This window comes from Mobula birostris, chromosome 13 (assembly GCF_030028105.1).
Source record: "Mobula birostris isolate sMobBir1 chromosome 13, sMobBir1.hap1, whole genome shotgun sequence".
Taxonomy (NCBI): Eukaryota; Metazoa; Chordata; class Chondrichthyes; order Myliobatiformes; family Myliobatidae; genus Mobula; species Mobula birostris.
The window spans coordinates 95695502-95722060 of NC_092382.1; the positions used below are offsets into that span (position 1 = coordinate 95695502).

At 47.9% G+C, this 26559-nt stretch overlaps 1 protein-coding gene across 1 annotated transcript in view; it reads left to right on the forward strand.

Moving 5' to 3' along the window:
* The window catches only part of LOC140208065 (uncharacterized), a 68137-nt gene extending 45957 nt beyond the window's left edge, over window positions 1–22180 (forward strand). Inside the window, exons 23-37 of the mRNA XM_072276590.1 lie at window positions 483–653; window positions 783–953; window positions 1945–2115; window positions 4762–4929; window positions 5536–5638; window positions 7054–7181; window positions 7451–7519; window positions 9480–9650; window positions 10013–10105; window positions 12153–12323; window positions 13661–13831; window positions 15571–15586; window positions 15926–16053; window positions 17086–17256; window positions 21930–22180. Coding sequence (XP_072132691.1) covers window positions 483–653; window positions 783–953; window positions 1945–2115; window positions 4762–4929; window positions 5536–5638; window positions 7054–7181; window positions 7451–7519; window positions 9480–9650; window positions 10013–10105; window positions 12153–12323; window positions 13661–13831; window positions 15571–15586; window positions 15926–16053; window positions 17086–17256; window positions 21930–22035 — 2008 coding nt within the window. The 3' untranslated portion in view covers window positions 22036–22180. The remainder of the gene's footprint in view (window positions 1–482; window positions 654–782; window positions 954–1944; window positions 2116–4761; window positions 4930–5535; window positions 5639–7053; window positions 7182–7450; window positions 7520–9479; window positions 9651–10012; window positions 10106–12152; window positions 12324–13660; window positions 13832–15570; window positions 15587–15925; window positions 16054–17085; window positions 17257–21929) is intronic.
* Window positions 22181–26559: the final 4379 nt, after the last annotated feature.

Here is a 26559-nt window from a genome sequence, read left to right on the forward strand (position 1 = left end):
ACCATGAAAAGGCACCTGGTGGCTGTTGTGTGTTTACTATTTCAACAGACTTTGAGTAATCACTTATTTATATTGATTGAGTAAGCATCCTTGTTCATTTAACTCATTAATTATGGTTTTGTTTTGTATAAAGACGCGATTTGCATACCTCATTGAGCTGACACAGGATATGTGTGTGCATCACCTAAAGAACAAACCGGTTCTCCGATTTCAGACACTGTCTTTTCCTTTTAATTAGTTTAAAGTTTAGGAATGATCAGATTTCGTAATTTTAATGGGTGCTGGGGAGATCCCGAGTAAAGTGGCCACTCAGTCTACATTGGATAGGGCTGAAAATCTCCTTTTGAGTTTCGAACTTTGCTGACAGTGAACCCTCTACCATTCCAATGGGTAGAGCTATCGCTAAGCTCTGGGGGCGGGGTTAGGGGGAGTGTCACAACTGACTTTATTTTCTGCCCTGCTCTTCTTCATGGGTTCTCCAGGCTAATATGTAACAACCTCACTGCTGCCTGCAGTGAGGATCTTGCCTCCGTTGTCGGTGCAAACCCCTCGCTCCTGGAGTTGAAGCTCGGCATTAACGAACTGGGGGATGAGGGCGTCAAATTGCTGACCGCGGCGCTGAAGAAGCAGGATTGTAAACTGCAGAGACTGCAGTGAGTATGGGGTTCGGGTCAGATTGCATTGACAGTCACTGGGTGCCTGACATTAAACATCATTTCCACCGGTAATGAAGACTGCGTCGTGTGCCGGTCTCCAGTTTCACCCGTATCTCCAATCTCCAGGCTCGATGAGAACGGCCTCACAGGTTCCTGTGTCGAGGATCTCGCCTCCGTTCTCGGCGCAGGCTCGTCACTGACAGGGCTGGACCTGAGTTACAATCAGCTGGGAGATTTGGGGGTGAAGCAATTGTCCAAGGCTCTCAAAAGTCCCGATTGCAAACTGGAGAAGCTGCGGTAAGTGCAACGCCGTGCAACCACGTCGCACCTCGTTCGGTCACTTCCCCCCACGAGATCAGGCAGGGCAGATGATCATAAGACCATAAGACACAGGAGCGCAATTGTCCATTAGCCCACAGAGTTTGCTCCACTGTATTGATACAGTATACAACACTGAGATTTATCTCTTTACAAGCAGATACAAACCAGAAGAACACAATAGAACCCATTTTAATGGTGCATGAATCCACTCGTTCCTTGCTCCCGAGCCTGGGATCTGCCGCTTCGATCTGGCCCCAAGTCCGCTCCAGGAAATATTAATTAATTAATTAATTTGTTTGCTTGTTTCTTTATTTGTTTAGTTATTTAAGTTTTTGCATTTGCACAATGTGGTTTATTTTGCACATCGGTTGCTTGTCCATATTGGTCTGAGCTTTCTCGGTGATTCGCTTGTATCTCTTTGCTTTTCCCTAAATGCCTGTAACGGAGTGAATTTCAGGGTGACGTATATGTATTTTGAGAATGAAGTGACATTGACTTTGAATCCAACCCAGGACCAAGTATGTCTTGCCTTTCCAGTTACCAAATAACAATGAATGAAACTGACCCAGTGCAAGGCCATGTCCTCTTGTTCCTGTTTCCCAAACACTATCGTATTTCAACCCAAATACGGTACTGTGCAAAAGTCTTAGGCATACACACATATATATTTGTACATATATCTATATCTACATCTATATCTAAATATATATATGTATAATCTATCTTTATATATATAAATATCTCAGGTCTGTACATTGCCAGTATTTAAGAAGGCATATGATTATTAGAAAAATGTTGGGTTATCCATTTTAAAATTAAAAGGTCATCACCCCCACATGTGGGGAAGAGCCTGTGTTGTGCGTACTGTTCTCTGTTCTGTTTTCTAAGACTCGATAATCAAAATTATTTTGTTGTCGGTCCCATTGTCTTTGTGATTGATAAACGGTCTTTTCTCCCCACCCCCCAGACTCCGAGCCGTCGGCCTCACGGCTCCATACGTCAGATACCTCGCCTCCGCCATCAAGGCAAACCACTCAGTGGTGGAGTTGGACCTCGGAAGGAACGAGCTGAGAGATTCCGGAGTGAAGCTGCTCTCGGCGGCTCTGAGGACAGCCGGCTGCCGTCTACAGAATCAGGGGTAGGCTGCAGACTCCGAGAGATCGCCTTTGCAAAAGCAGCCATCAGCCACACAGGATGGCGGCAGGTTCTTCTCCTCCTTCTCCCTCTCCCTCTCCTTCACCCCCTCCCACTCCCTTCACTCTCTCCTCCCTCTCCCCTTTTCCTTTCTCTACCCCTCTGACCAAGTTAACTGCACCTCATGACAGCACGTGCCCTTTGAACCAGAAAACATCCCGTTAAACCCCTTCTGCAGCCTCTCCAAAGCCTCGGTATCCATTCTGACCAGAACTGTGTTCAATACTCCAGATGTGGACTGAACAGTTTTGTGACGTTGCCGTGCCTCAATTAATAGAAGCAAGCATTCTGGAAGCCTTCTTAACCACCTTGGCCACCTGTCTTGCCATTTCCAAGATCTCTCGGCTCAGTAACAAGGATCTTGCCCTTAACAGTTCTGAATCCAAGCAGCCGATTCTGTGTGGACCCCATGCATTTAAATCTTCTGGATAAGGGACTTTGTCAAACGTCTTTGCTGAAATCCATGTTGACATCATCTACTACCCTACCCTCATCAATCTCTCTCGACACCTTGTCAAAAAGCTCAATCATGTTGGTTAGGCACAACCCGCCCAGCACAAAGCCATCCTGGCACTCCCTGATTAGGCCATGGATTTCCAAATACTCATATTTCCTATCCTAAGAATTTTTTTCCAGTAACTTTCCTACAACTGATGTGAGACTCCCTGGTCTGTAGTTTCCAGGATTTTCCCTTGTTCCGATCTTAAACTTTTGCCACTCACCAGACCTCTGGGATCTCGGCTGTGCCTGGAGATGACACGAATATCCTGGCGTCTAGACTCCTTCAATAATCCAGTGTAAATCCCATAAAGTCGACCTTAATACTCATTAGGAGGCCCAACACCTCCTTCTCCTTGACCTCTAAACACCCTGACCGACATACACTCAGCACTGACTTCCCTGTCCTTGATAAATACTGCAGCAAAGTTCTCATTAAGTACCTCACTCACATTCTCCACATCCAAGCAAATGTTCACCTCTTTAACACTGAGTGGTCCTAACAGCTCCCTAGTTATCCTCTTGCTCAAGATGTACATATAGAGTGCCTTGGGATTCACTTTGTTCCTACTTGTCAAGGACTTCTCATGGCTGCTCACCGGGTTCAGTAGAGTCCCTCCTCTCGACGGTCCACATATTGAATTATGTCACCCTTCTGGATACACTTAACAAGTTCTGCACCATCTAAACTTGCACTATAAACTTACACCATCTAAACTTGCATTATAAACTTGCACTAAGAAGGTGCCAGTTTATAATGGGGAAGTTGAAATTCCCCATGACAACAGCCCTACTATTTTTAGACAGTTGCTTAATCTGATTACATATCCATTCCTCAATGTCCTGGTGGTTATGGAGGGGGTTGTCTCTGGTAGAAACCCACCAGTGTGATTGCACCCTTCCTGTTCCTGAGTTCTCCCAAATGGACTCATTGTCTGACCACCCCACCCCCCATTATGTCACCCCTAGGTGCAGCTGGGATATTATCCCAAAATAGTAGTGCAAACCCCAGCCTCTTTACCTCCTCCTTAAAAATCTTGCCACATCAATCACCCATTCCTGCCCCTCTCTCTCAACCAAGTTTCAATAACGTCCACAACATTGTACATCCAGGTACTGATCCATTGCTCCGAGTTCATCACACTTGCCTAGAATACTCCTTGTATTGCAATCCACACACTTCAAATTATCTAACCCATCAGACCTGTTATTTTGATTTTGCCTCGAAATACTTTCCCTGACATCCACCTTCCTGTCTGATCCTTCCCCTACTATCCTAACTCTCCCAAGAAACATTGGCAAATCTCCCGGCCAGGATATTTGTTCTCCAGTTCAGGTGCAAACCGTCCCTCTTGTACAGGTCAACCCTTCCCCAGAAAATGTTCCAATGATCCACGAACATGAAACCCTGTCCCCTGCACCATCTCCTCAGCCACCCATTCATCCGTGCTATCACCCCATTCCTACCCGCACCAGCCCGTGGCACCAGATAGCCCGTGGCACCATTCATCCGTGCTATCACCCCATTCCTACCCGCACCAGCCCGTGGCACCAGATAGCCCGTGGCACCATTCATCCGTGCTATCACCCCATTCCTACCCGCACCAGCCCGTGGCACCAGATAGGGGCTGAGAGGGAAATGATGGAATAGAAGAGCAGACTCAGGGGTTGGGGGGGGGGAGGCAATTGGCTTAATTCTGATCCTCTGTCTGATGAACTTCAGATGTAAAATACATATATGTCACAACATTCTATAATGGGATTCATTTTCTTGCGGGAATTCAAGGTAGGTACAAGGAACCTCAATAGAATCAATGAAAAACTACACACAATTAATGTCAGACAAATAACCAGTCAGCAAGAGAAACCACATTATGCAAATGCCCTCAAATGAATACAGAAATACAATTCGTAACTACCTAAACAGCTGACACTCAGGACATGAGTTGTGGAGCCGGCTGCTGGAGGCTGACTGCCTCCACACCATGATGGAAGGCAGAGGAGCTTGCAAGGCCGCCCGATCCCACGCCGCGATCACCGCTCCGAGCATTTCCCGACTCCCCACCAATCCTGCTCTCTCTCTGACCCGCAGTCTGTACGCGGCGGAGCTCACGGATTCCTGCACTGACGACCTGGTCACCACCCTCGGCGTCAACCGCTCCATCACGCAGCTGAACCTGGGATCGAACTCATTCACGGACCTGTCTGTGCCCGCGCTCTGCCTCCTGGTACAGTCCCGTGAGAACCTGGAGCGGATCAAGTGAGTGTCTCCGTTAACAGTGACAGTGATGGATAGAGACACGTGGGGGTGGGGGTGGGGAAGACGGGCAGAGGCCCATCGGCCCATCTCATCCATGCCAGCATGAGCCAGCCCTATTTGCCTTTATGTGCTCAACATCACTCCCAACCCTTCACTGTCCACGCAGTTGTCCAAATGTCTCTTGAACAGTGTAACTGTACCCACCTCTACAGCTATGACAGCTCATTCCACTTACCCACTACGTAAAGAGATTGCTTCTCAAATCTTTCCCTCTTACCTTCGTCCTTCTTCCCAGCCCTAGGTGAGAAATCGTGGCCCTTACCTTCTCTACTGCCATTATGATCAAGTCAGGGACAGCGCAATTGTCCCTGATAACTACACCTGCGAAAGGTGCATCCAGCCTCAGCCTCCCCCGCCCCAGAGAATCAGTCTCACCCCGTCCTCTCATCGTGCAAATTGCGGTTCATTGCCAAGGATACAACCCTCCCTAATGTGTATGGAGCGAGGCTTTTCAACAACGCAGACCCTCCCTGTTCTGGTATCTACTGCTCACAGAGTGCGTTGTGAAATCAGCTGCATTCCCATTCATTTTCCGATCTGTTTCAGGCTTTGGGAGAATCAGTTCAGCGCAGAGGGGCAGAAGCAGCTGCAGTCACTGCAGGGGACCAGGCCCGGACTGAGAGTGGATATCCAAAGGAGTTACGATCCATGAACGTCAACGCCCCGGGGAGCGAGGTTTCTGGGACTGACCTTCCTCCCGAGTGGGAACACCGCTGGACTACAAGGGAATTAATGAGAAACTACACACAAAGACTGACAAGCAAGTGATGTCCAAAAAAAGAACAACTATGCAAATATGGGGAAAAAAATAAATGATAAAAAAAATATCTAAATAATACTGAGAATGAGAGTTGTGGAGCATGTGAAGTGAATCTGTAGCTTGTAGAATCAATTCAGAGAGGAGGTGAGTGGAGTTATCCAGGCTGGTTCAGAACGCCTGATAGTTGGAGAGTGACAGTGGATGAAGGGTCATCTCCACTCGTGCTCATTGGGCAACTGTGCCTGACTTGATGGGCTGAGATCTCAAGATCCTGTACAACTTTCCCATTGGTAAAGTACATACAAAGAGAGACACTCAACAAATGCACGGATCTAGACAAACTGCGCAAATAAAATTGTATAAAAACTAAATAATCCTGAGAACATGACTTGTAGGGTCCTTGAAAGCGAGTTATCGAGTGTGGACTTAGTGCAGAGCTGAGGTGAATGAAGTTATCCATGCTGGTTCAGGGAACCGATGGTTGTACGGCCCCTCAGCCAGCTCTTGTAGGTGCCAAATAAAATTAGGACCCTTTTGCCGGCACACGGTCCATTTATTGACTGTGGCTCTTCAAGCTCGCTGTCAGGTCCGCTTTCGCCACCGTCCCTGGCCCGGCCTTCCAGGCACCCACCACTTTCTGTGCAAACAAAGTTTGCCGCCTAAATCTCCATTTGAACTTTCCTCCTCTCCTCTAGAAACCCTCGTTATTTTATGCACAGTAGTAAGCACTCACCTCTGTCAAAGGCGGCTGTGGGGACAAGTCATTGGCGACATTTAAAGGGGTGGATGACCGATTCTTGATCAGTGAGAGCATTAAGATTATGGGATGAAGGCAGGTGCTGCTCCTTCCGGCCCGCACACATTGTGGTCTACCGGTGAAGAGGCCGAGGATCCAGTTGCAGAGGGAGGTACAGAGGCCCAGGTTGTGGAGTTTTCCGGTCGGAACTGTGGGAATGATGGTGTTCAACGCTGAGCTATAGGCGATAAGCAACATCCTGACATAGGAACTGTTATTGTCCAGGTGCTCGAAGGCCCCGTGAAGAGCCAGTGAGATTTCCTGCGCCGTAGACCTATTGTGCAATTAGGCAAGATGCAGTGGGTCCAGTCATTGCTGAGACGGGAGTTAATTCTAGTCATAACCAACCTCTCAAAGCACTTCATCACCGTCGATCGCCATTCAGTCAGCTCACCCTGTTTTGGACAGTGCTGCAATTGTTGCCTTTTGGAAACAGCTAGGAACTTCCGATTCTAACTAGGAGAGATTGCAAATTCCCTTGAACAACAGTGCCGGTTGGTTGGCGCAGGGTTGTCGGAGCCCGACGAGATATACATTCGGGCCTGTCGCTTTGCGAGAGCGCACCCTCTTAGGAAACAGCCTGACGCCGGCCTTTGAAACGGAGATCACAGGGTCACCGGGTGCTGTTGGGTCCGGGTAGCTGCTGATCAATTCAGCCTTTCAAAGGGAGCAAAAAAGGTGTGGCTCTCGCCTGAGTGACGTCACAGCTGCCATTCATGACGCTAGGAAGCTCCGCCTACTGGGAAGTACAAGCCTGCAAACCCTGCCGGACTATTACTGAGAGGCAGCTAAGTGGTTCTCCGGGGAGTCAACGCCTCCATCCGCAAACGAGGTGCGCAATGATTGCGCTGAGGAGAGCTGGGTTCCTGGTTCATCGCCGTAATATCATCTCGCCCTTTACGCAGAGTGCGCCGAGGACCCGTAAGACAAAGTTGTTCGCCTTTTGGAACAAGCAACGGCAGCTTCCGCGCAAGGTGAGCAGCCAAAACGAGAAATGTTTTCAGAAAGTTCCCGCATGCTCGACAGTCTGGAATATGACGCCCCCCTTTTTTTTGTCCTTCCCCTCAGTCGGTCCTCTGTTATTTCTGCCCTTGCTGAGCCCGGACACTTCCATGTGTCCTGTAAGATGGGGTCGTAGTTGCCGAAAGGAGGACAGGCGTGGTGGGGGTGGTGCTGATAGCGAGCACAAGACCCGGTAGCGTAACGCTAATGCAGAGGCCGCGACGCCGGTTCAGTTCCCGCCGCTTCCTGTCAGAAGTGTCTACGTTCCCCCCTGTACCCCCAACTCCCAACCCATCCTACCAAAACAACCTCCCGTGACCACGTGTGTTTCCTTCTGGGGCTCTGCCTTCCGTTCACATTGCAAAGAGCTGCATTTTAGTGGGTAAATTGCGCGACACTGGCTCCGTGCGCCCGGAGGAACTGCTGCCGTGCTTCGTCTCCTGAAAAGCTGACCACCTCAATGAAAACCCCAGAGGGATAGTGGGCACGTCTTCATTCCTTGGCAACCCCATGACTGGCGCCTTCCTCGCTACACACCGATTCGGTGATCAAAGAGACGGAGCAGACGATGGACTCTCAGTAAATACCAGTTTCTAATTGTTGGAATGTGACGCACTTCCGGGTTGTGCTGGAGCCGGCGCAGCGGACCCCGGCCCGACTGTGCGCACTGCTTGGGAGAGAGTGAGAATGTGACAGGGAGAGAGTGAGAATGTGATAGAGTGAGAAGGAGGTTTGGTATGGTGTGCGGCTGCTTACATAACTTGTGTTTGCTCACCGCAAAGTAACTTTTTTTCCCCGTCCTATCCCTTGTTTTGCGAGGTCGGTTATTTTCGGCTTTGCATTCAGCAGTTCGCTGGCTGTGGAGGTAACAGAGGTGCATGGCGTGTTTTGACAAAAAAAGGGAGCCGATAATTAGATAGTGGTGAAGTTGTTGCAGGCCTAACCAGGCGGAAAGAAGAGTGGTTAGTGGTACAGTTTACCGGTGGAGAAAGCGTCTTATCAGGGAAGGAAAATCTGGGAAGTCCGAAGAAGATCCAAGCTCAGGTTAGGCATTAGGCGCCATTCGGTACAACGGGAGAACAACTGGAATAGGAGTATAAATAGTAGTTTACTTTTAATTTTTTTATAACTACAATCACTTAATCTTTAGTAGTTCTTCCGCCCCTAAAAGTTTAATAAGGCAGCCTCTGCAAACTTAGTCTTGCCTTATGTTCGGATTGACGGAAAATTGCACCCCCACAAAATTCACCTGCGAGAAATGCCAGCCAACCCAAGCTCTAAAGGAATCGCACTGTCAAATTCAGAGACTGAAGTAAGTACTAGATTGTGAGAGACGGCGGTTACTGTAACTGAGAGTTCATCTACGATCAGCAATTGAGTTACTGATTAGCACCGGGGACTCGTCTCTGTGTGCCTTTCATATTCACTCTATCTCTCACTCCCCCTCTCTCTCCCTCTCTCTTTCTCTCTCACTCTTTCTCCCTCTCACATTCACTCTTTCACTCTCTGTCTTTCTCTCTCCCTCTCCCTCTCCGTCTCTCACTCTCACTCACACTCTCACTTACTCTCTCAGACTTTGTCTCTTTCTCTTTCTCTCCCTCACTCTCACTCGCCGTCTCACTCTCAATCACACTCTCACTCTCCCTCACACTATGACTCTCCCCTCTCTCTCTCACTCTCACTCTCACTCTCAATCACACTGTCACTCTCACACTCTCACTCTCTCTCACACTCACTCTCTCTCTCTTTCCGTCTCTCTCCCGCTCTCTTTCTCTCTGTTTCTCTCTCTCACCCTCACTGTCAGTCACACTCTCACTCTCTCACTCTCAGTCATACTATCACTCTCACACACACTCCCTCTCACACTCTCTCTCTCTCTCTCTCTCTCTCTCTCGCTCTCTCTCACTTACTCACTCTCGCTCTCATTTCTAGTCTGTGGAACGTCGGTCTCACAGATTCTGGTGCCGAGGATCTCGCCTCCGCTCTCAGAACAAACCGATCAGTGACGGAGCTGGACCTTGGGTGTAACGACCTGGGAGATTCGGGAGTGAAACTGGTGTCTGCGGCTCTGAGGGACCCGGAGAGTAAACTGCAGAAACTGGGGTAAGTCCCAGGCTCAGAGAGTTTGTCTTTACGATCGCTTGTTCCCCAACACATCGTTTGCTCCTCCACTGCAGTGTCCGTTTTCCGCAGGGGCTGCTCTCTCCTCGTCTCCTTTGTCCATTCGTCCATTCTCACTTTTCTCTCTCCGGGCACATCCCTCAAATGGAACAAGTGCCATACCTGCCCATTCACCTACCCCCTCAGCCCCAATCAGGAACCCACACAGTCACTTCAGGTGAAGCAGCACTTCACCAGTCAGTCATCTACTGCATCCGGCGCACCCATTGTGGCCCCATCTATACTGGTCAGAACTGGTGTAGATCGGGACACCCGTTGTTTGGGCCCACGCACCCCATCCACAGCCGGCAGAATGTCCCGGTGGAGAACCATGCTATTTTCACTCCACATTCCCAGTCCGACATGCAGGTCCCGGGCCACGAAGTGGCCACCCTCAGGTTGGGGCAGCAACACCTCATATTGTGTTTTGGTAGTCTCCATCCCGATGGCATGAATATCAACTTCTCTAACTTCTGGTCATTTCACGGCTCTTCCTTTTCTTCTCATCGTCCTCTAGTGCCCCTCCTAGTTTTTCAGTCTTCATGTGTCCATATATGTATCTGTAATGTGTATGAAAGAGTGTGTGTGTGTGTGTTGTTATGTACGTCAGGGGTCATATTTTCGATGGGCTAAACCTTTAAAAGAGGGAGAGAGCTGTGCAACACAAACACCTTATTATTGAGAGAGAGAGAGAGGTGAGAGACTGTTTTGAGATGGTGTTATGGTTTCTTTGCAGCATGTTTACACTTCTGCAAGGAAACTGCCATTTTCTGTGTTCTTATGGAGAGAGAAGGGAGGAGCCACCTGATGGACAGCTGGTGTTCAGCATGGTGAGATAAATAGAAGGTCAGCTGATAGAGACACAGGCACAAGATTTTGGACACTGGATGAGCATTGTTGTCCCCACAGAAAGGTGGGCTTTTGGAGGATCGATCAGTGGCTCTCACAGTGTGGTAAAGGTGTGACCGGTGGGAAGTTATCAGTGTGCCAAACGCTTGGCTGGGTTGATAACTTTACCACAGAAGATGGTCTCCTTTTTGTGCTCAAATTCAGTGACTTTAAAAGAAAAGAAGAGGGTAGAGGAAGGTTTGAAACAGAAGAAACCTAGTGACAATGAGGTCACTGTTTGGACTCCCTCTCTAAGTAGCCCGTCAGGGTGAGTTTGAGTTCCATTTGAATACGAAGGTGTGACTGTCACGTAGTTAATCCAGAGGAGTATTCTCTAGTGAGGGGAGTACCTTTGTGAATACCACTTGTGTGTTACCCTTGTTTGGGTGTGGTAGTTCACTGAAGAAAGGCACCTCCGTGGCAAATCACTGTTGAAGTTATTCTGTATGTCATGGAACTGGATAAGTGGCTATCACGTTGTGTATCTGAGGTTGGTTCCCTTGAAGAGGGTCCCCTTTGTGATAGACTTCTGTTGTTGATAATCCATATGTGGATTCTGTTTGAGTATCCTGTGGCCACAACTTTGGAAGGACCCGTAGCTGAATTCGGGTGTGGTAACACTTGTGTTGAAAGTACATTCGTTTAAGATCACTGTCGGTGATATTTCGTGTGAAGAGTGGAAAAACTTCGGCAATAAAGCCTACTACCATGGTTATTTTGTATTGCTGTCATGGAATCTGTGGAATATCGATGTAATTGCCTTCTCTCGACATTTACCCTGGATTACAAATATCTCTCTCTCATCATCTATTCCGTGGGTGAACTGAACTTTCATACTTTACCATCTCAAGTCTCTAAGCCTTGTTTCCCCCAAACTCAATAGTTTGCAAGTTATATTTGCACACTTCTATATATATAATCATTGCTAACCTGTTTCATATATCTGAATTTATATGACTGTAATGCGTAGTTAGGTTAGTGAATAGCAATACCAGACTCCAAAGTGTTTTCTATTTCTGCTGGTTCTTTAACCCGTCACGGGGTACGTGACAGTTTGTGTGTGTGGGGGGGGCGGGGGAGGGAGAGAGAGAGAGAGAGAGAGAAAAGAGAAGTTTTTATGTTCCCTCCGTGATCATGTGGGTTATCTCCTGGTGCTCCCGTTTCCTTCCGAAGTCTAAGGTCGTACCAGTTAGTAGGCTAATTAGTCATTGTAAATTGTTCAGAGAGAAAAAAAAAACTACTGCTAACTAGTTTGCTGGGTAGTGGTTCAGCCGCAAGGGCCTGTTCCACGCTATATTTCACAATCAAAAATAAATATAACATATTTATGCTTTGATAATACCTTCACCTTGCAATTTGTCTTGCTGTGTCCTCACTATCTCTATTTTTGTCACTATCTCTCCTCTCTCCCCTCTCTCCTCCCTATCTCCTCCCTTTCTCCTCTCTATCCTTCTCTCTCCTCTCCCTCTCCTCTCTCACTTCTCTCAACTCTGTCCTCTCTTTCCTCTCTCCCCGCTTTCTCTCCGCTCTCTCTCGCCTCCCTCTCCTCTCTTCCAGTCTGACTTGTGTCGAACTCACAGATTCTGGTGCTGAGGATCTCACCTCGGCTCTCAGCACAAACCGATCACTGAGAGAGCTGGACCTCAGTAAAAATACACTGGGAGATTCGGGAGTGAACTTTCTGTCTGGGACTCTGAGGGACCCGGAGTGTAAATTACAGACACTGAGGTAAGTGGCGTTTTCTGTAAGATTGTGATTCTCGACAGTGGGTATTCATGTTATTTTTAGTAGCAGCATGGTCCGGATTGCAATTGCATGACTGGGGATATGGTGTGATGGCTATTCATGTTCCAGGGCCTGAAGGGCTTATTCTTAACCTCCGCTTTCCAACAGACTGGCATGGCCTTTCCAAAGTTGTTTGTCACAAAGTTCTGACAAAGTTAAACTTCTAAACAACATTTCATCTTCACCTTCTCGTTCTGAACAGGTAAACAGTGAGGTCTCATAGGTCGGTGTTTTCATCAACATAAGACAACGGGGTTATTTTAGTTGGCCTGGGTCAAGCCAGACAACACTGGCTAATTTATTTGCACCATCGTGGCTGAGTTCAAAGAGGCTTCCAGACCAGACTGATTCATCACTCCCCACATCAGACCTGGTCACAGGTATACTTGATCAATCAATAGTTGGGACATTTGTGTACTCAGAAAATCAGCGCTCTGAACATTACTTTTAGGCGCTGGAGATCTCTGTCCCCAGAAGCGTTCAGACCATCTGTGTGAATTACTTCGCCCAGGCAAAGGTATTTGGAAAAACATGTGATGCAGATAATGTCAACAACTTACAAAACAGCGAAAGAGTCAGAAGGCACTGATGATCGTTAGGAATGACTGGGAGAATGACAGAAAGATAGGGGTGACAAAGGTCAAGGTTACTTTATAATCGAGGTGCATATATGTCACCATATACTACCCTGACAGTAACTCTAGTCGCCAGGAGCGACATCACTGGTGTAAAACAGAGCATCTCTGAATGCACAACACATTGATCCTGGAGATGGGTGGGCGACAGCAGCAGAAGACCGTGAACAGGCACCTAGTGGCTTTTGTGTATTTAATATTTCAACAGAATTTGAGTAATCTCTTATATTGATTGAGTAAGCATCCTTGTTCATTTAACACATCAATTATGGCTTTGTTTTGTATAAAGACGGGATTTTCATACCTCATTGGGCTGTCACGAGATACGTGTGTGCGTCGCCTAAAGAACAAATTGATTCTCTGACTTAGAAGACTGTCTTTTCCTTTTAATTAGTTTAATGTTCAGTAATGACAAGATATAGTAATTGTAATGTGTGCTGGGGAGGTCCCGTGTAAAGTGGCCACTCAGTCTACATTGGATAGGGCTGAAAGTCTCCTTTTGAGTTTCGAGCTTTGCAGACAGTGAACCCTCTACCATTCCAATGGGTAGAGCTATCGCTAAGCTCGGGGGGTGGGGGTGGGGGGGTGTGGTGGTGTCACAACTGACTTCATTTTCTACCCTGCTCTTCTTCACGGGTTCTCCAGGCTAATATGTAACGATCTCACTGCTGCCTGCGCTGAGGATATTGCCTCCGTTGTCGGTGCGAACCCTTCACTCGTGGAGTTGAAGCTCGGCATTAAAGAACTGGGGGATGAGGGCGTCAAACTGCTGACCGCGACGCTGAAGAAGCGGGATTGTAAACTACAGAGACTGCAGTGAGAATGGGGATAGGGTCAGATTGCATTGACAGTCAATAGACAATAGGTGCAGGTGTAGGCCATTCGGCCCTTCGAGCCAGCACCGCCATTCACTGTGATCATGGCTGATCATCCGCTATCAGTATTCAGTTCCTGCCTTATCCCCATAACCTTTGATTCCACTATATTTAAGAGCTCTATCCATGTCTTTCTAGAAAACATCCAGAGACATGGCCTCCACTGCCTTCTGGGGCAGAGCATTCCACATATCCAGCACTCTCTGGGTGAAAATGTTTTCCTCAACTCCGTTCTACATGGCCTACCCCTTATTCTTAAACTGTGGCCTCTGGTTCTGGACTCACCCATCAGCGGTGACATGCTTCCTGCCTCCAGCGTGTCCAATCCCTTAATAATCTTATATGTTTCAACCAGATCCCCTCTCATCCTTCTAAATTCCAGTGTATACAAGCCCAGTCGCTCCAATCTTTCAACATATGACAGTCTTGCCACCCCGGGAAATAACCTTGTGAACTTACGCTGCACTCCCTTAATAGCAAGAATGTCCCTCCTCAAATTTGGAGACCAAAACTGCACACAATACTCCAGGTGGGGTCTCACCAGGGTCCTGTACAGCTGCAGAAGGACCTCTTCGCTCCTATACTCAATTCCCCTTGTTATGAAGGGCCAGCATGCCATTAGCTTTCTTCACTGCCTGCTGTTTCCGCATGCTTGCTTTCAGTGACTGATGTACAAGAACACCTAGATCTCGTTGTACTTCCCCTTTTCCTAACTTGACTCCATTTAGATAATAATCTGCCTTCCTGTTCTTACCACTGAAGTGGATAACCTCACTTTTATCCACATTAAACTGCATCTGCCATGCATCCGCCCAGTCACCCAGCCCGTCCAAGTCACCCTGCATTCTCATAACATCCTCCTCACATTTCACACCGCCACCCAGCTTTGTGTCATCGGCAAATTTGCTGATATTACTTTTAATTCCCTCATCTAAATCATTAATATATATTGTAAACAGCTGCGGTCCCAGCACTGAACCCTGTGGTACCCCACTGGTCACCACCTGCCATTCCGAAAGGGACCCATTAATCGCTACTCTTTGTTTCCTCTCAGCCAGCCAATTTTCAGTCCATGTCAGTACTCTGCCCCCAATAACATGTGTCCTAATTTTGCCCACTAATCTCCTATGTGGGACTTTATCAAAGGCTTTCTGAAAGTCCATTTACACTACATCCACTGGCTCTCCCTTGTCCATTTTCATAGTTACATCCTCAAAAAATTCCAGAAGATTAGTCAAGCACGATTTCCCCTTCGTAAATCCATGCTGACTCGGACCTATCCTGTTCCTGCCATCCAAATGTGTCGTAATTTCATCTTTTATAATTGACTCCAGCATCTTTCCCACCACTGACGTCAGGCTAACCGGTCTATAATTCCCTGTTTTCTCTCTTCCTACTTTCTTGAAAAGTGGGACAACATTAGCTACCCTCCAATCCACAGGAACTGATCCTGAAACTATAGAACATTGGAAAATAATTACCAATGCGTCCAGGATTTCTAAAACCACCTCCTTAAGTACCCTGGGATACAGACCATCAGGTCCTGGGAACTTATCAGCCTTCAGACCCAACAGCCTATCCAACACCATTTCCTGCCGAATATAAATTTCCTTCAGTTCATCCACTACCCTAGGTTCTTTTCCATTGTTATATCTGGGACATTGTTTGTATCTTCCCTAGTGGTGACAGATCCAAAGTACGTGTTCAACTCATCTGCCATTTCCTTGTTCCCCATAATAAGTTCATCCTTTTCTGTCTTCAAGGGCCCGATTTTTGTCTTAACTATGTTTTTCCTTTTCACTTACCTAAATAAGCTTTTTCTATCCTCCTTTATATTCTTGGCTAGTTTACCTCCAGACCTCACTTTTTTCTCCGCGTATTACCTTTTTAGTTATCTGGGTCACTCACTTTGTGCCTGACATTAAACATCATTTCCATCGGTAATGAAGACTGTGTCATGTGCCAGTCTCCAGTTTCACCCGTATCTCCGATATCCAGGCTCGAAGAGAACGGCTTCACAGGTTCCTGCGTCTAGGATCTCGCCTCCGCTCTCCGCTCGTCACTGACAGGGCTGGACCTGAGTTACAATCAGCTGGGAGATTTGGGGGTGAAGCAATTGTCCAAGGCTCTCAAAAGTCCGGATTGCAAATTGGAGAAGCTCCGGTAAGTGAAACCGCTTCGCACCTTGTTCTGTCACTTACCCCCACTAGATCAGGCAAGATGGGCTCACTGCAGGGCAGATGATCATAAGACTATAGACACAGGAGCACAATTGTCCATTGGCCCACAGAGTTTGCTCCGCTGTACTGATACAATATACAACCCTGAGGTTTATCTCTTTACAGGCAGCCACAAAACAAAAGAACACAATACAACCCAATTTAATAGAAAAATCTACACAACAAAGGCCATGAAACAACCAAGGGCTAATTGTGCAACAGTGTCAGTAAACCATTAACACTCGGAACATGAACCGCAGAGTCCACGACGAGAGGTGTTCGTTAATTAATTTGTTTGCTTGTTTCTTTATTTGTTTATTTATTTATGTTTTTTTTGTTGTTTTTGTATTTGCACAATGTGGCTTCTTTTGCACATCAGTTGCTTGTCCTTCTTGGTCTGAGCTTTCTCGGTGGTTCGCTTGTATCTCCTTACAATGCCTGTAACGGAGTGAATTTCAGGGTGACGTATATGTATTTTGAGAATGAAGTGACACTGACTTTGAATCCAACCCAGGACCAGGTATGTCTTGTCTTTCCAGTTACCAAATAACAATGAATGAAACTGACCCAGTGCAAGGCCACGTCCTCTTGTTCCTGTTTCCCAAACACTATCGTATTTCAACCCAAATACGGTACTGTGCAAAAGTCTTAGGCATACACACATATATATTTGTACATATATCTATATCTACATCTATATCTAAATATATATATTTATAATCTCTCTTTTTATATATATCTATCTCAGGTCTGTATATTACGAGTATCTAAGAAAGCATATGATTATTAGAACAATGTTGGGCTATCCATTTTAAAATTAAAAGGTCATCACAGCCACGTGCGGGGAAGAGCCTTTATTGTGCGTACTTTTCATTGTTCTGTTTTCTAAGACTAGATAATGAAAATTATTTTACTGCCTGTTCCTTTGTCTTTGTGATCGATAAACGGTCTCTTCTCCCCCTCTCCCCTCCCCTAGACTCCGAGCCGTCGGCCTCACGGCTCCATACGTCAGGTACCTCGCCTCTGCTGTCAAGGCAAACTACTCACTGGTGGAGTCGGACCTCGGAAGGAACAAGCTGAGAGATTCCGGAGTGAAGCTGCTCTCGGCAGCTCTGAGGAAAGCCGGCTGCCGTCTACAGAAGCTAGGGTAGGCTGCAGACTCCGAGAGATCGTCTTTGCAAAAGCGGCCATCAGCCACACAGGATGGCAGCAGGTTCTTCTTCTCCTTCTCCTTCTCCCGCTCCGTCACCCTCCGCCCTCGCCTCGTATCCCTCCCCTCCCCCTCCGCCCAAGTTTAGCCAGCCTCTCATCATAGCACGCCTCCTCTAAATCAGACAACATCCGGCTAAACCCCTTCTGCACCCTCTCCAAAGCCCTAGCAGCCTTTCTGTAGTGGGGTGCCCAAAACAGGAAGCGATACTCCACATGTGGCCTAAACAGAGTGTTATAACATTGCAGTGCCTCACTTTATAAAAGCAAGCAATCCATCAGCGATCTTAACCACCTTATCGATGTGTGTGGCCACTTTCAAGAAGCAATGAAGTTGGATCTGATAGATCTCTCTGCTCAGAAACACAATTTCGGATCTTGCCTTTAACAGTGTGCTGCCCCGTTGCATTTGCCCTACCCCAAGGTGTGACCACTCACATTTCTCTGGGTAAAACTCCATCTGCCATTTCTCTGCCCAAATCTGCAACCGAGCTGTACCGTGCTGTATTCTTTTCCAGTCTTCTACGCCATCCACAGCTCAACCGATCTTGATATCATCCACAAACATACTAATCCATCCATCAACATACAAAAAAGTGCTGGTGGAACGCAGCAGGCCAGGCGGCATCTATAGGCAGAGGTACAGGCGACATTTCGGGGCTGAGACCCTTCGTCAGGACTAACTGAAAGAAGAGATAGTAAGGGATTTGAAAGTGAGGGGGAGAAGGAGATCCGAAATGATAGGAGAACGCAGGAGGGGGAGGGATGGAGCCAAGAGCCTAGGGAGAAAGAAAGAGGCAGGGAGGTATAGTGAGAGGGACAGAGGGAGAAAAAGGAGAGAGAAAAGAATGGGTGGAAAAATAAATAAATAGATAAGGAATGGGGTAAGAAGGGGCGGAGGGGCATTAGCGGAAGTTAGAGAAGTGAGTGTTCATGCCATCAGGTTGGAGGCGACCCAGACGGAATATAAAGTGTTGTTCCTCCAACCAGAGTGTGGCTTCATCTTTACAGTAGAGGAGACCGTGGATGGACGTATCAGAGTGGGTGTGGGACGTGGAATTAAAATGTGTGGCCACTGGGAGATCCTGCTTACTCTGGCAGACAGAGCGTAGGTGTTCAGCAAAACGATCTCCCAGTCTGCGTCGGGTCTCGCCAATATATAGAAGGCTGCACTGGGAGCACCGGACGCAGTATATCACACCCATCCACATTTTCATGCAGGTCAATTCTATACAGTACAACACAAACAGCAAAGGTCCCAGCACAGAACCCTGTGGAACACCATTAAATACAGGCCTCCAGTTCAAATAAGTCTGGACAGACAAGGTTCTCTTATCTTTCCATCCCCGTCCTTCCTTCTCACAGGAACATACCTTTCCTGTACTCTGTGCATTTGATCTCTAAATACGTAAAGAATTGCCAGAAAAAAAAGCTGTTCCCCATTAACTCTTGCCTGAGGCCGTAATAGACTTTAAAACTTTCTGCAAGGAGCATGCCTATGCTTATCTAATCACTTGCTATCCTGAAAGATGTGGTCTCTGTTCCTGAACACATTCTACCATCGGATTCATTTTCTTGTGGGCATTCAGGGTAGGTGCAAGGAAACACAATAGAATCAATGAAAAACTACACAGAAACAAAGTCAGACAGACAACCATTCAGCAAAAGAAACCGCATTCTGCAAATGCATAAATGCAATTCGTAACTACCTAAACAGCTGGCACTGAGACCATGAGTTGTAGAGCCGGCTGCTGGAGGCTGACTGCCTCCACACCATGATGGAAGGTAGAGGAGCTTGCAAGGCCGCCCGATCCCACGCCGCGATCACCGCTCCGAGCATTTCCCGACTCCCCACCAATCCTGCTCTCTCTGACCCGCAGTCTGTACGCGGCGGAGCTCACGGATTCCTGCACCGACGACCTGGTCACCGCCCTCGGCGTCAACCGCTCCGTCACGCAGCTGAACCTGGGATCGAACTCATTCACAGACCTGTCTGTGCCAGCGCTCTGCCTCCTGGTACAGTCCCGTGAGAACCTGGAGCGGATCAAGTCAGTGTCCCCGTTAACAGTGATAGCGATGGATAGAGTCACGTGGGGATGGGGGGAAAGACAGGCAGAGGCCCTTCGGCCCAACTCATCCGTGCCAGCATGAGCCAGCCCCATTTGCCTTTATGTGCTCAACATCACCCCCAAACCTTCACTGTCCACGCAGTTGTCCAAATGTCTCTCGAACAGTGCAATTGTACCTGCCCCTACAGCTATGACAGATCATTGCACTTACCCACTACGTAAAGAATTTGCTCCCCAAATATTTTCCCTCTTTACTTAATCCTTCTTCCCAGTCCTGGCTGAGAAATCGTGGCCCTTATCTTCTCTACTCCCATCATGATGTGTAAACCTCCAGTGTGGTGAACCCCTCAACCTCCCCAGCTCCAGAGACTCAGTCTCACCCTGTCCCCTCATCACGCAATTTGCGGTTCATTGCCAAGGATACAACCCATCCTACTGTGGATGGAGCGAGTCTTTTCGACAACGCGGGCCCTCCCTGTTCTGGTATCTACTGCTCACAGAGGGCATTGTGAAACCTTTTGTCTTCCTGTTTGTTCTCTGATCTGGTTTGGTTTCCTTCCCAAGGACACAGGCCAGGCCACAGGTATACCTAGAGCACAGTTGGATATGTTCTTGATTAGTAAGGGTGTAAAGGGTGAGAGTGAGATAGTTCTGGTCCTGTAGTCGCTGGAGGTTTGGAGAATGAAGGGGGATCACATTGATACCTATTGAATATTGAGAGGCCCAGGTAGTGTGGACGTGGTGAAGATGTTTCCTGTAGTAGGGAGTCCATGACCAGAGGGCAGAGCCTAAGAAAACAAGGATGTCCCTTTGGAACAGAGATGAAGAACAACTTCTTTAGCTGTAGGGTGGTGAATCTGTAGAATTCACTGTCACAGATGTATGTGGAGGCCACCTCATTGAAGCAGAGGTGCAATGTTTCTTGATCAGTAAATACATCAAAGGTTACGGGGAGAAAGCAGGGAAATGGGGGTTAGAGGGAAGATAAACCATCCATGATGTAATGGCGGAACAGACTCGATGGGATGAATGACATAATTGTCTTCCTGGGTCTTGTAGTCTAATGATGGGAGGTATCGGTGGGCAACACACAAACTGCTGAAGAAACTCAGCAGGTCAGGCAGCATCTATGGAGACGAACAAACAGTCGATATCTCAGGCGGTGACCCTTCATCAGAACTGGGAAAGAAATGGGACAAAGACAGAATGCGAAGGTTGGGCGAGCAGGAGGAGTACCGTCTGGAAAGTGATTGGTGAAGCCAGGTGTACAGTTCGGAAAGTGATTGGTGAAGTGAGGTGTACAGTCTGGAAAGTGATTGGGAAGTCAGGTGTACAGTCTGGAAAATGATTGGTGAAGCCAGGTGTACAGTCCGGAAAGTGATTGGTGAAGCCAGGTGTACAGTCTGGAAAGTGATTGGTGAAGTCAGGTGTACAGTCTGGAAAGTGATTGGGGAAGCCGGGTGTACAGTCTGGAAAGTGATTGGGGAAGCCGGGTGTACAGTCTGGAAAGTGATTGGGGAAGTCGGGTGTACAGTCTGGAAAGTGATTGGTGAAGTCAGGTGTACAGTCTGGAAAGTGATTGGGGAAGCCAGGTGTACAGTCTGGAAAGTGATTGAGGAAGCCAGGTGTACAGTCTGGAAAGTGATTGGGGAAGCCAGGTGTACAGTCTGGAAAGTGATTGGGGAAGCCAGGTGTACAGTCTGGAAAGTGATTGGTGAAGTCAGGTGTACAGTCTGGAAAGTGATTGGGGAAGCCAGGTGTACAGTCTGGAAAGCGATTGGTGAAGTCAGGTGTACAGTCTGGAAAGTGATTGGGGAAGCCAGGTGTACAGTCTGGAAAGTGATTGAGGAAGCCAGGTGTACAGTCTGGAAAGTGATTGGGGAAGCCAGGTGTACAGTCTGGAAAGTGATTGGTGAAGTCAGGTGTACAGTCTGGAAAGTGATTGAGGAAGCCAGGTGTACAGTCTGGAAAGCGATTGGGTGAGGTTTCTCGACGACGCGGACACTGCCTGTTCTGGTATCTGCTGCCTACAGAGGGTGCTGTGAAAAGGATGAAGTGAGAAGCTGGAGGCGATAGGTGGAAGAGGTAAAATGATGACGAAGAAGGAATCCAATGGAGGAAGAGGTTAGACTGGGAAAAAGGGAAGGAGGACCGGTTCCAGAGGGAGGCGATAGGCAGGTGAGGAGAAGAGAAAGAATAGGGGGGGAGTCAGAATGAGGAATGGAAACGGACAGAAGGTACAAGAGGATAAGAATTTCCGGATGGTGGAGAAATTGTCATTCATGGTGATTGGTTGGAGACATACAGACGGAAAATGACGTGTGGTTCCTTTAACCTGAGCAGTGGCCTCATTGCGTCATCAGATGGAGCAACATGTTGGACTGGGATTGGTTAGTGGATCTGTAATAGGCACTGGGGAAACCCTAATGTGGACGGGGCGAGGTTTCTCGACAACGCGGACCCTCCCTGTTCTTGTATCCACTGCGCACGGAGGGCCTTGTGAAATCTACCGCGTTCCCGTTCATTCTCCGATCCGTTTCAGGCTTTGGGAGAATCAGTTCAGTGCAGAGGGGCAGAAGCAGCTGCAGTCACTGCAGAGGACCAGGTCCGGACTGAGAGTGGATATCCAAAGTAGTTATGATCCATGAACGTCAGCGCCCCGGGGAGCGAGGTTTCTGGGACTGACCTTCCTCCCGAGTGGGAACACCGCTGGAATACAAGGGAATTAATGAGAAACTACACACAAAGACTGACAAGCAAGCAATGTGCAACAAAGACCAACTGTGTAAATACAGGGAGAAATAAGTAATAATAAATAAATATATACCTAAACAATACTGAGAATGAGAGTTGTAGAGTGTGTGAAAGTGAATCTGTAGGTTGTGGAATCAGTTCAGGCATGAGGTGAGTGGAGTTATCCACACTGGTTCAGAATGCCTGATAGCTGGAGAGTGACAATGGATGAAGGGTCATCCCCACTCGCGCTCATTGGGCAACTGTGCCCGAACTTGATGGAGTGGGATCTCAGGATCCTGTACGACTTTCCCATTGGTAAAGTACACACAAAGAGAGACATACAACAAATGCACGAGTGTAGACAAACTATGCAAATAAAATTGTATGAGGACTAAATAATCCTGAGAACATGATATGAACCAATTGTCTTCAAGTACAGGTAGATAAGGGTGGGGTTGGCTGGTAAGGGCTGGCCGTGGCTTGATTGGTGGAGAGCGGGAGGCGAGGTCTGATCGGCGGGGGCCGATTGGTGTGGTTGAGGTGGTGCGCTGACTGCTTCGGCCTGGCCACACGTGCTTGGCAAAGTTTGTGGTTGTGGAAGTGGGATGGGTGTGGCGACTGTGGGGTGCTGTGGTAAGTGGGATGGGTTGTGCGGAAGATATTGTCCTCGGGTCATGATTTGTCGTCGGGTTTCAGCAAGCGTGTCGTGGGCCTGATGCAGTCGGCCCCTGGTGCTGCTGCGAACACGGTTCGATGCTACGCTGATAATGAGATGCCTTTAAGATGGAGGGGAAGGGTTCTTGGAGAGATAATGGCGAAAGCAGGAGGGACTTGCTGGCTGAGCGCAGTGGTCGGCATGAACTGGTTGGGCCCGAGGGCCTGTATCACGTGGGATTGCTCTACGCCTTTTACAGCTGATGCTCATACAATTGAAGCCAAGTCTCCGTTTAAGGCACATTGCTGACATTTCGATAACACTCTAGAGAAACAGAGACAGATCTGGGGTGATCCGGGATTCCAGGATGTGAGGCCCCAGTGTTCAGGATCAGAATTAGGATCAGGTTTATAGTCACAGGCATTTCCCGTGAAATTTATTGCTTTGAGGGGGCAATATATAAAGATACTATAAATTACAACAGAAATTACAGACTACACACACAAACACACACACACACACACATACACACACGCACACACAGATATATACACAGCACAGTATAGGCCCTTCGTCCCACAATGTTGTGCCGACCCTCAAACCCTGCCTCCCATATAAACCCCCAACTTAAACTCCTCCATATACCTGTCTAGTAGTCTCTTAAACTTCACTAGTGTATCTGTCTCCACCACTGACTCAGGCAGTGAATTCCACGCACCAACCACTCTCTGAGTAAAAAACCTTCCTCTAATATCCCCCTTGAACTTCCCACCCCTTACCTTAAAACCATGCCCTCTTGTATTTAGCAGTGGTGCCCTGGGGAAGAGGCGCTGGCTATCCACTCTATCTATTCCTCGTTATATCTTGTACACCTCTATCATGTCTCCTCTCATTCTCCTTCTCTCCAGAGAGTAAAGCCCTAGCTCCCTTATTATGTCGGCATCCGTTAGTCTCATGAGACCATGGATTTGCGCCTTGGAAAGTTTCCAAGGTGCAGACCTGGGCAAGGTTGCAAGGAACCAGTTGCCCATGCTGCAAGCCTCATCTCTCCACGGCACCGATTTTGTCCGAGGGAAGGGCACTAGGACCCATACAGCTTGGCACCAGTGTCGTCGCAGAGCAATGTGTGGTTAAGTTCCTCGCTCAAGGACACATCACGCTGCCTCAGCCAAGGCTCGAACTAGTGACCTTCAAATCACGAGACTAACACATTAACCACTTGGTCACGCGCCACACTACCTCCCTTAATCTCGGAACATAATCCATACTCTCTAAACCAGGCAGCATCCTGGTAAATCTCCTCTGTACCCTTTCCAATGCTTCCACATATATATGTGTTTGCAACATATATACACGCATGCATACACATACACGCTCAAAATATTAAATCGAATTAGTGCAAAAGGGAAGCAAAAAAATAGTCAGGTAGTATGGTAGTGTTCGTGGGTTGCTTCATGGTCCGGTCAGAAAGCTGATGACGGAGGGGCAGAAGCTATTTGTAAAATGTTGAGTGCGTGTTTTCAGGCTCGTGTGCCGCCTCTGTGATGGAGAAGAGTACACGTTCTGGGTGGTGGGGCTCTTTAGTGATGGATGCTTTAATTTTGAAACGTCGCCCTTTGAAGACGGCCTCCACGCCAGGGAGGCGCGTGCCCATGATGGAGCCGGCTGAGTTTACCGGATCTTGCGCAGTGTCTCCCCCGCCCCCATTCCAAATGGTGATGCTCTCCACTGTGCATCTCTATAGAGATTTGCGAGACTCCTTGGTGGCGTACCGAAATCTCCTCAGACCCATAATGCTCTGGGCGAGGCTGCTTAATAATTCCATTCATAGGTTGGGCCCGGGGTAATTCTTCGGAGATGTTGACACCCAGGATATTGAAGCTGTTCACTCTTTCCCCCGCCGAACCCTCAATAAGTGCTTGGCGGGTGTTCTCCGGACTTCCCCTTCCTGAATCCACAATCGGTTCCTTGGTCTTACTGGCTGTTGCTATCTCACTCCTCAGCGTCTCCTTGTCAACATCTGTCAATAGTGGTAACAACAGCAACGGGCCCAGCCCCAAGCCCCAGTGAGCACCGACAGCCGCGATCCAGCAGTCCCAAAGGACAGCGTGATCCTCTGCTCCCTGTCGTCGAATTCGGCTTCAGAAGGCACTGGCTCTCACGTGACCTCGTGCAACCTAATCTCCCACAACGGAATCTTATTGAAATCCTCAATAAAACCCAGACTGACCGCTAGTACCGCTTTACCTTTTTGGCTGCTCCTTCAAAATAAGGGCCGCGGACAATTCGGATTTGATGGAGAATGGACGTGAAAGCACAGAGGAACGTCTGGAGAAATTTCTGAAACGCCCGTCCGCTGCTGTCGTTACTGTGTGGTTGGGAATCTTTCAGAGGGTAGGCCTCAAAATCCCCGGCCTTGCCTGCTTTTGGCGACCGAGAAGGAGGTCGAATCGTTCGGGCAGAGATGGCACTCAGCACTCGGTGTCGGAGAGCTGATGAGAGCTCGAAGTTTTCGGATGACTCAGAGTCGGATTTGGTCGGCATGGCAGGGACAGTTTTTCTTCCTTATCCCGTCTGCGTGAGATGTGGGACATTTGAGAAACTTTGAACTTTACTGTGCTCATGGACTTCTTCATCAAGTTATGGTATTGTTACACTGTTTGTAACTATATGTTATAATTATGTGGTTTTGTCGGTTTTTTCAGTCTTGGTTTGCCCTGTGTTTTGTGATATCACACAGGAGGTAATTTAGTAATGCATGTACCATTTCTTAATGCATGCATTACTAAATTACAATAAAAGAGGACTACGTGTCTTCATAATCATAATCATAAAAAGTTCATACTCGTGAGACAAGCACATAGCCATGATAGCTGCTCTGAATCAACCCCATCTTTCCAAATAGAAACATAGATAAACTACAGCAAAATACAGGCCCTTCCTTCGGCCGAACAGGTAATTACTTTAGAAATTACCTGAGGTTACCCATAGCCCTCTATTTTTCTAAGTTCCATGTACTTATCCAGTTGTCTCTTAAAAGACCCTGTCGTATCCGCCTCCACCACCGTCGCCGGCAGCCCATTCCACGCACTCACCACTCTCTGTGTAAAAAAAACTCACCCCTGACATGCCCTCTGTACCTACTTCCAAGCACCTTAAAACCCTGCCCTCTCGTGATACCCATTCCAGCCTTGGGGAAAAGTCTCTGACTATCCACGTGATCAATGCCTCTCATCATCTTATACATCTCTCATCTGATATCAGGTCACCTCTCATCCTCCATCGCTACAAGGAGAAAAGGCTGAGTTCACTCAACCTCTTCTCATAAAGCACACTCGCCAATCCAGGCAACATCCTTGTAAATCTCCTCTGCACCCTTTCTTCGGTTTCCCCATCGTAGAGTTGATAGAGTTATACAGCAGGGGGACCGGTCCTTCGGGTCAAATTGGTGCAAGCCGGGCTTTATGGCAATCTCCGCACGTCTGTGTTGCCTGAATCACGCTCATAACACTCGAAGCCGTCCCAATCCATGTACCTATCTAAATATCTTTCACACTTTACAATTGCATTCGCCTCACCCCGCCACCACTTCCTCTGGCAGTCCGTCCCACATTCATACTGCCTCGTGTGGCAACGCCACCTCTCCGCTCCGCAAGAATATAATGCTTTATAAGGCGTTAGTCAGACTGCGCTTGGAGCACTGTGAGCGGTTTTGGGCCTCTCGTCTAAGAAAGGGTCCGGAAGAGGTTCGCGAGAATGGTCCCAGGGAGGTAAGGATTAA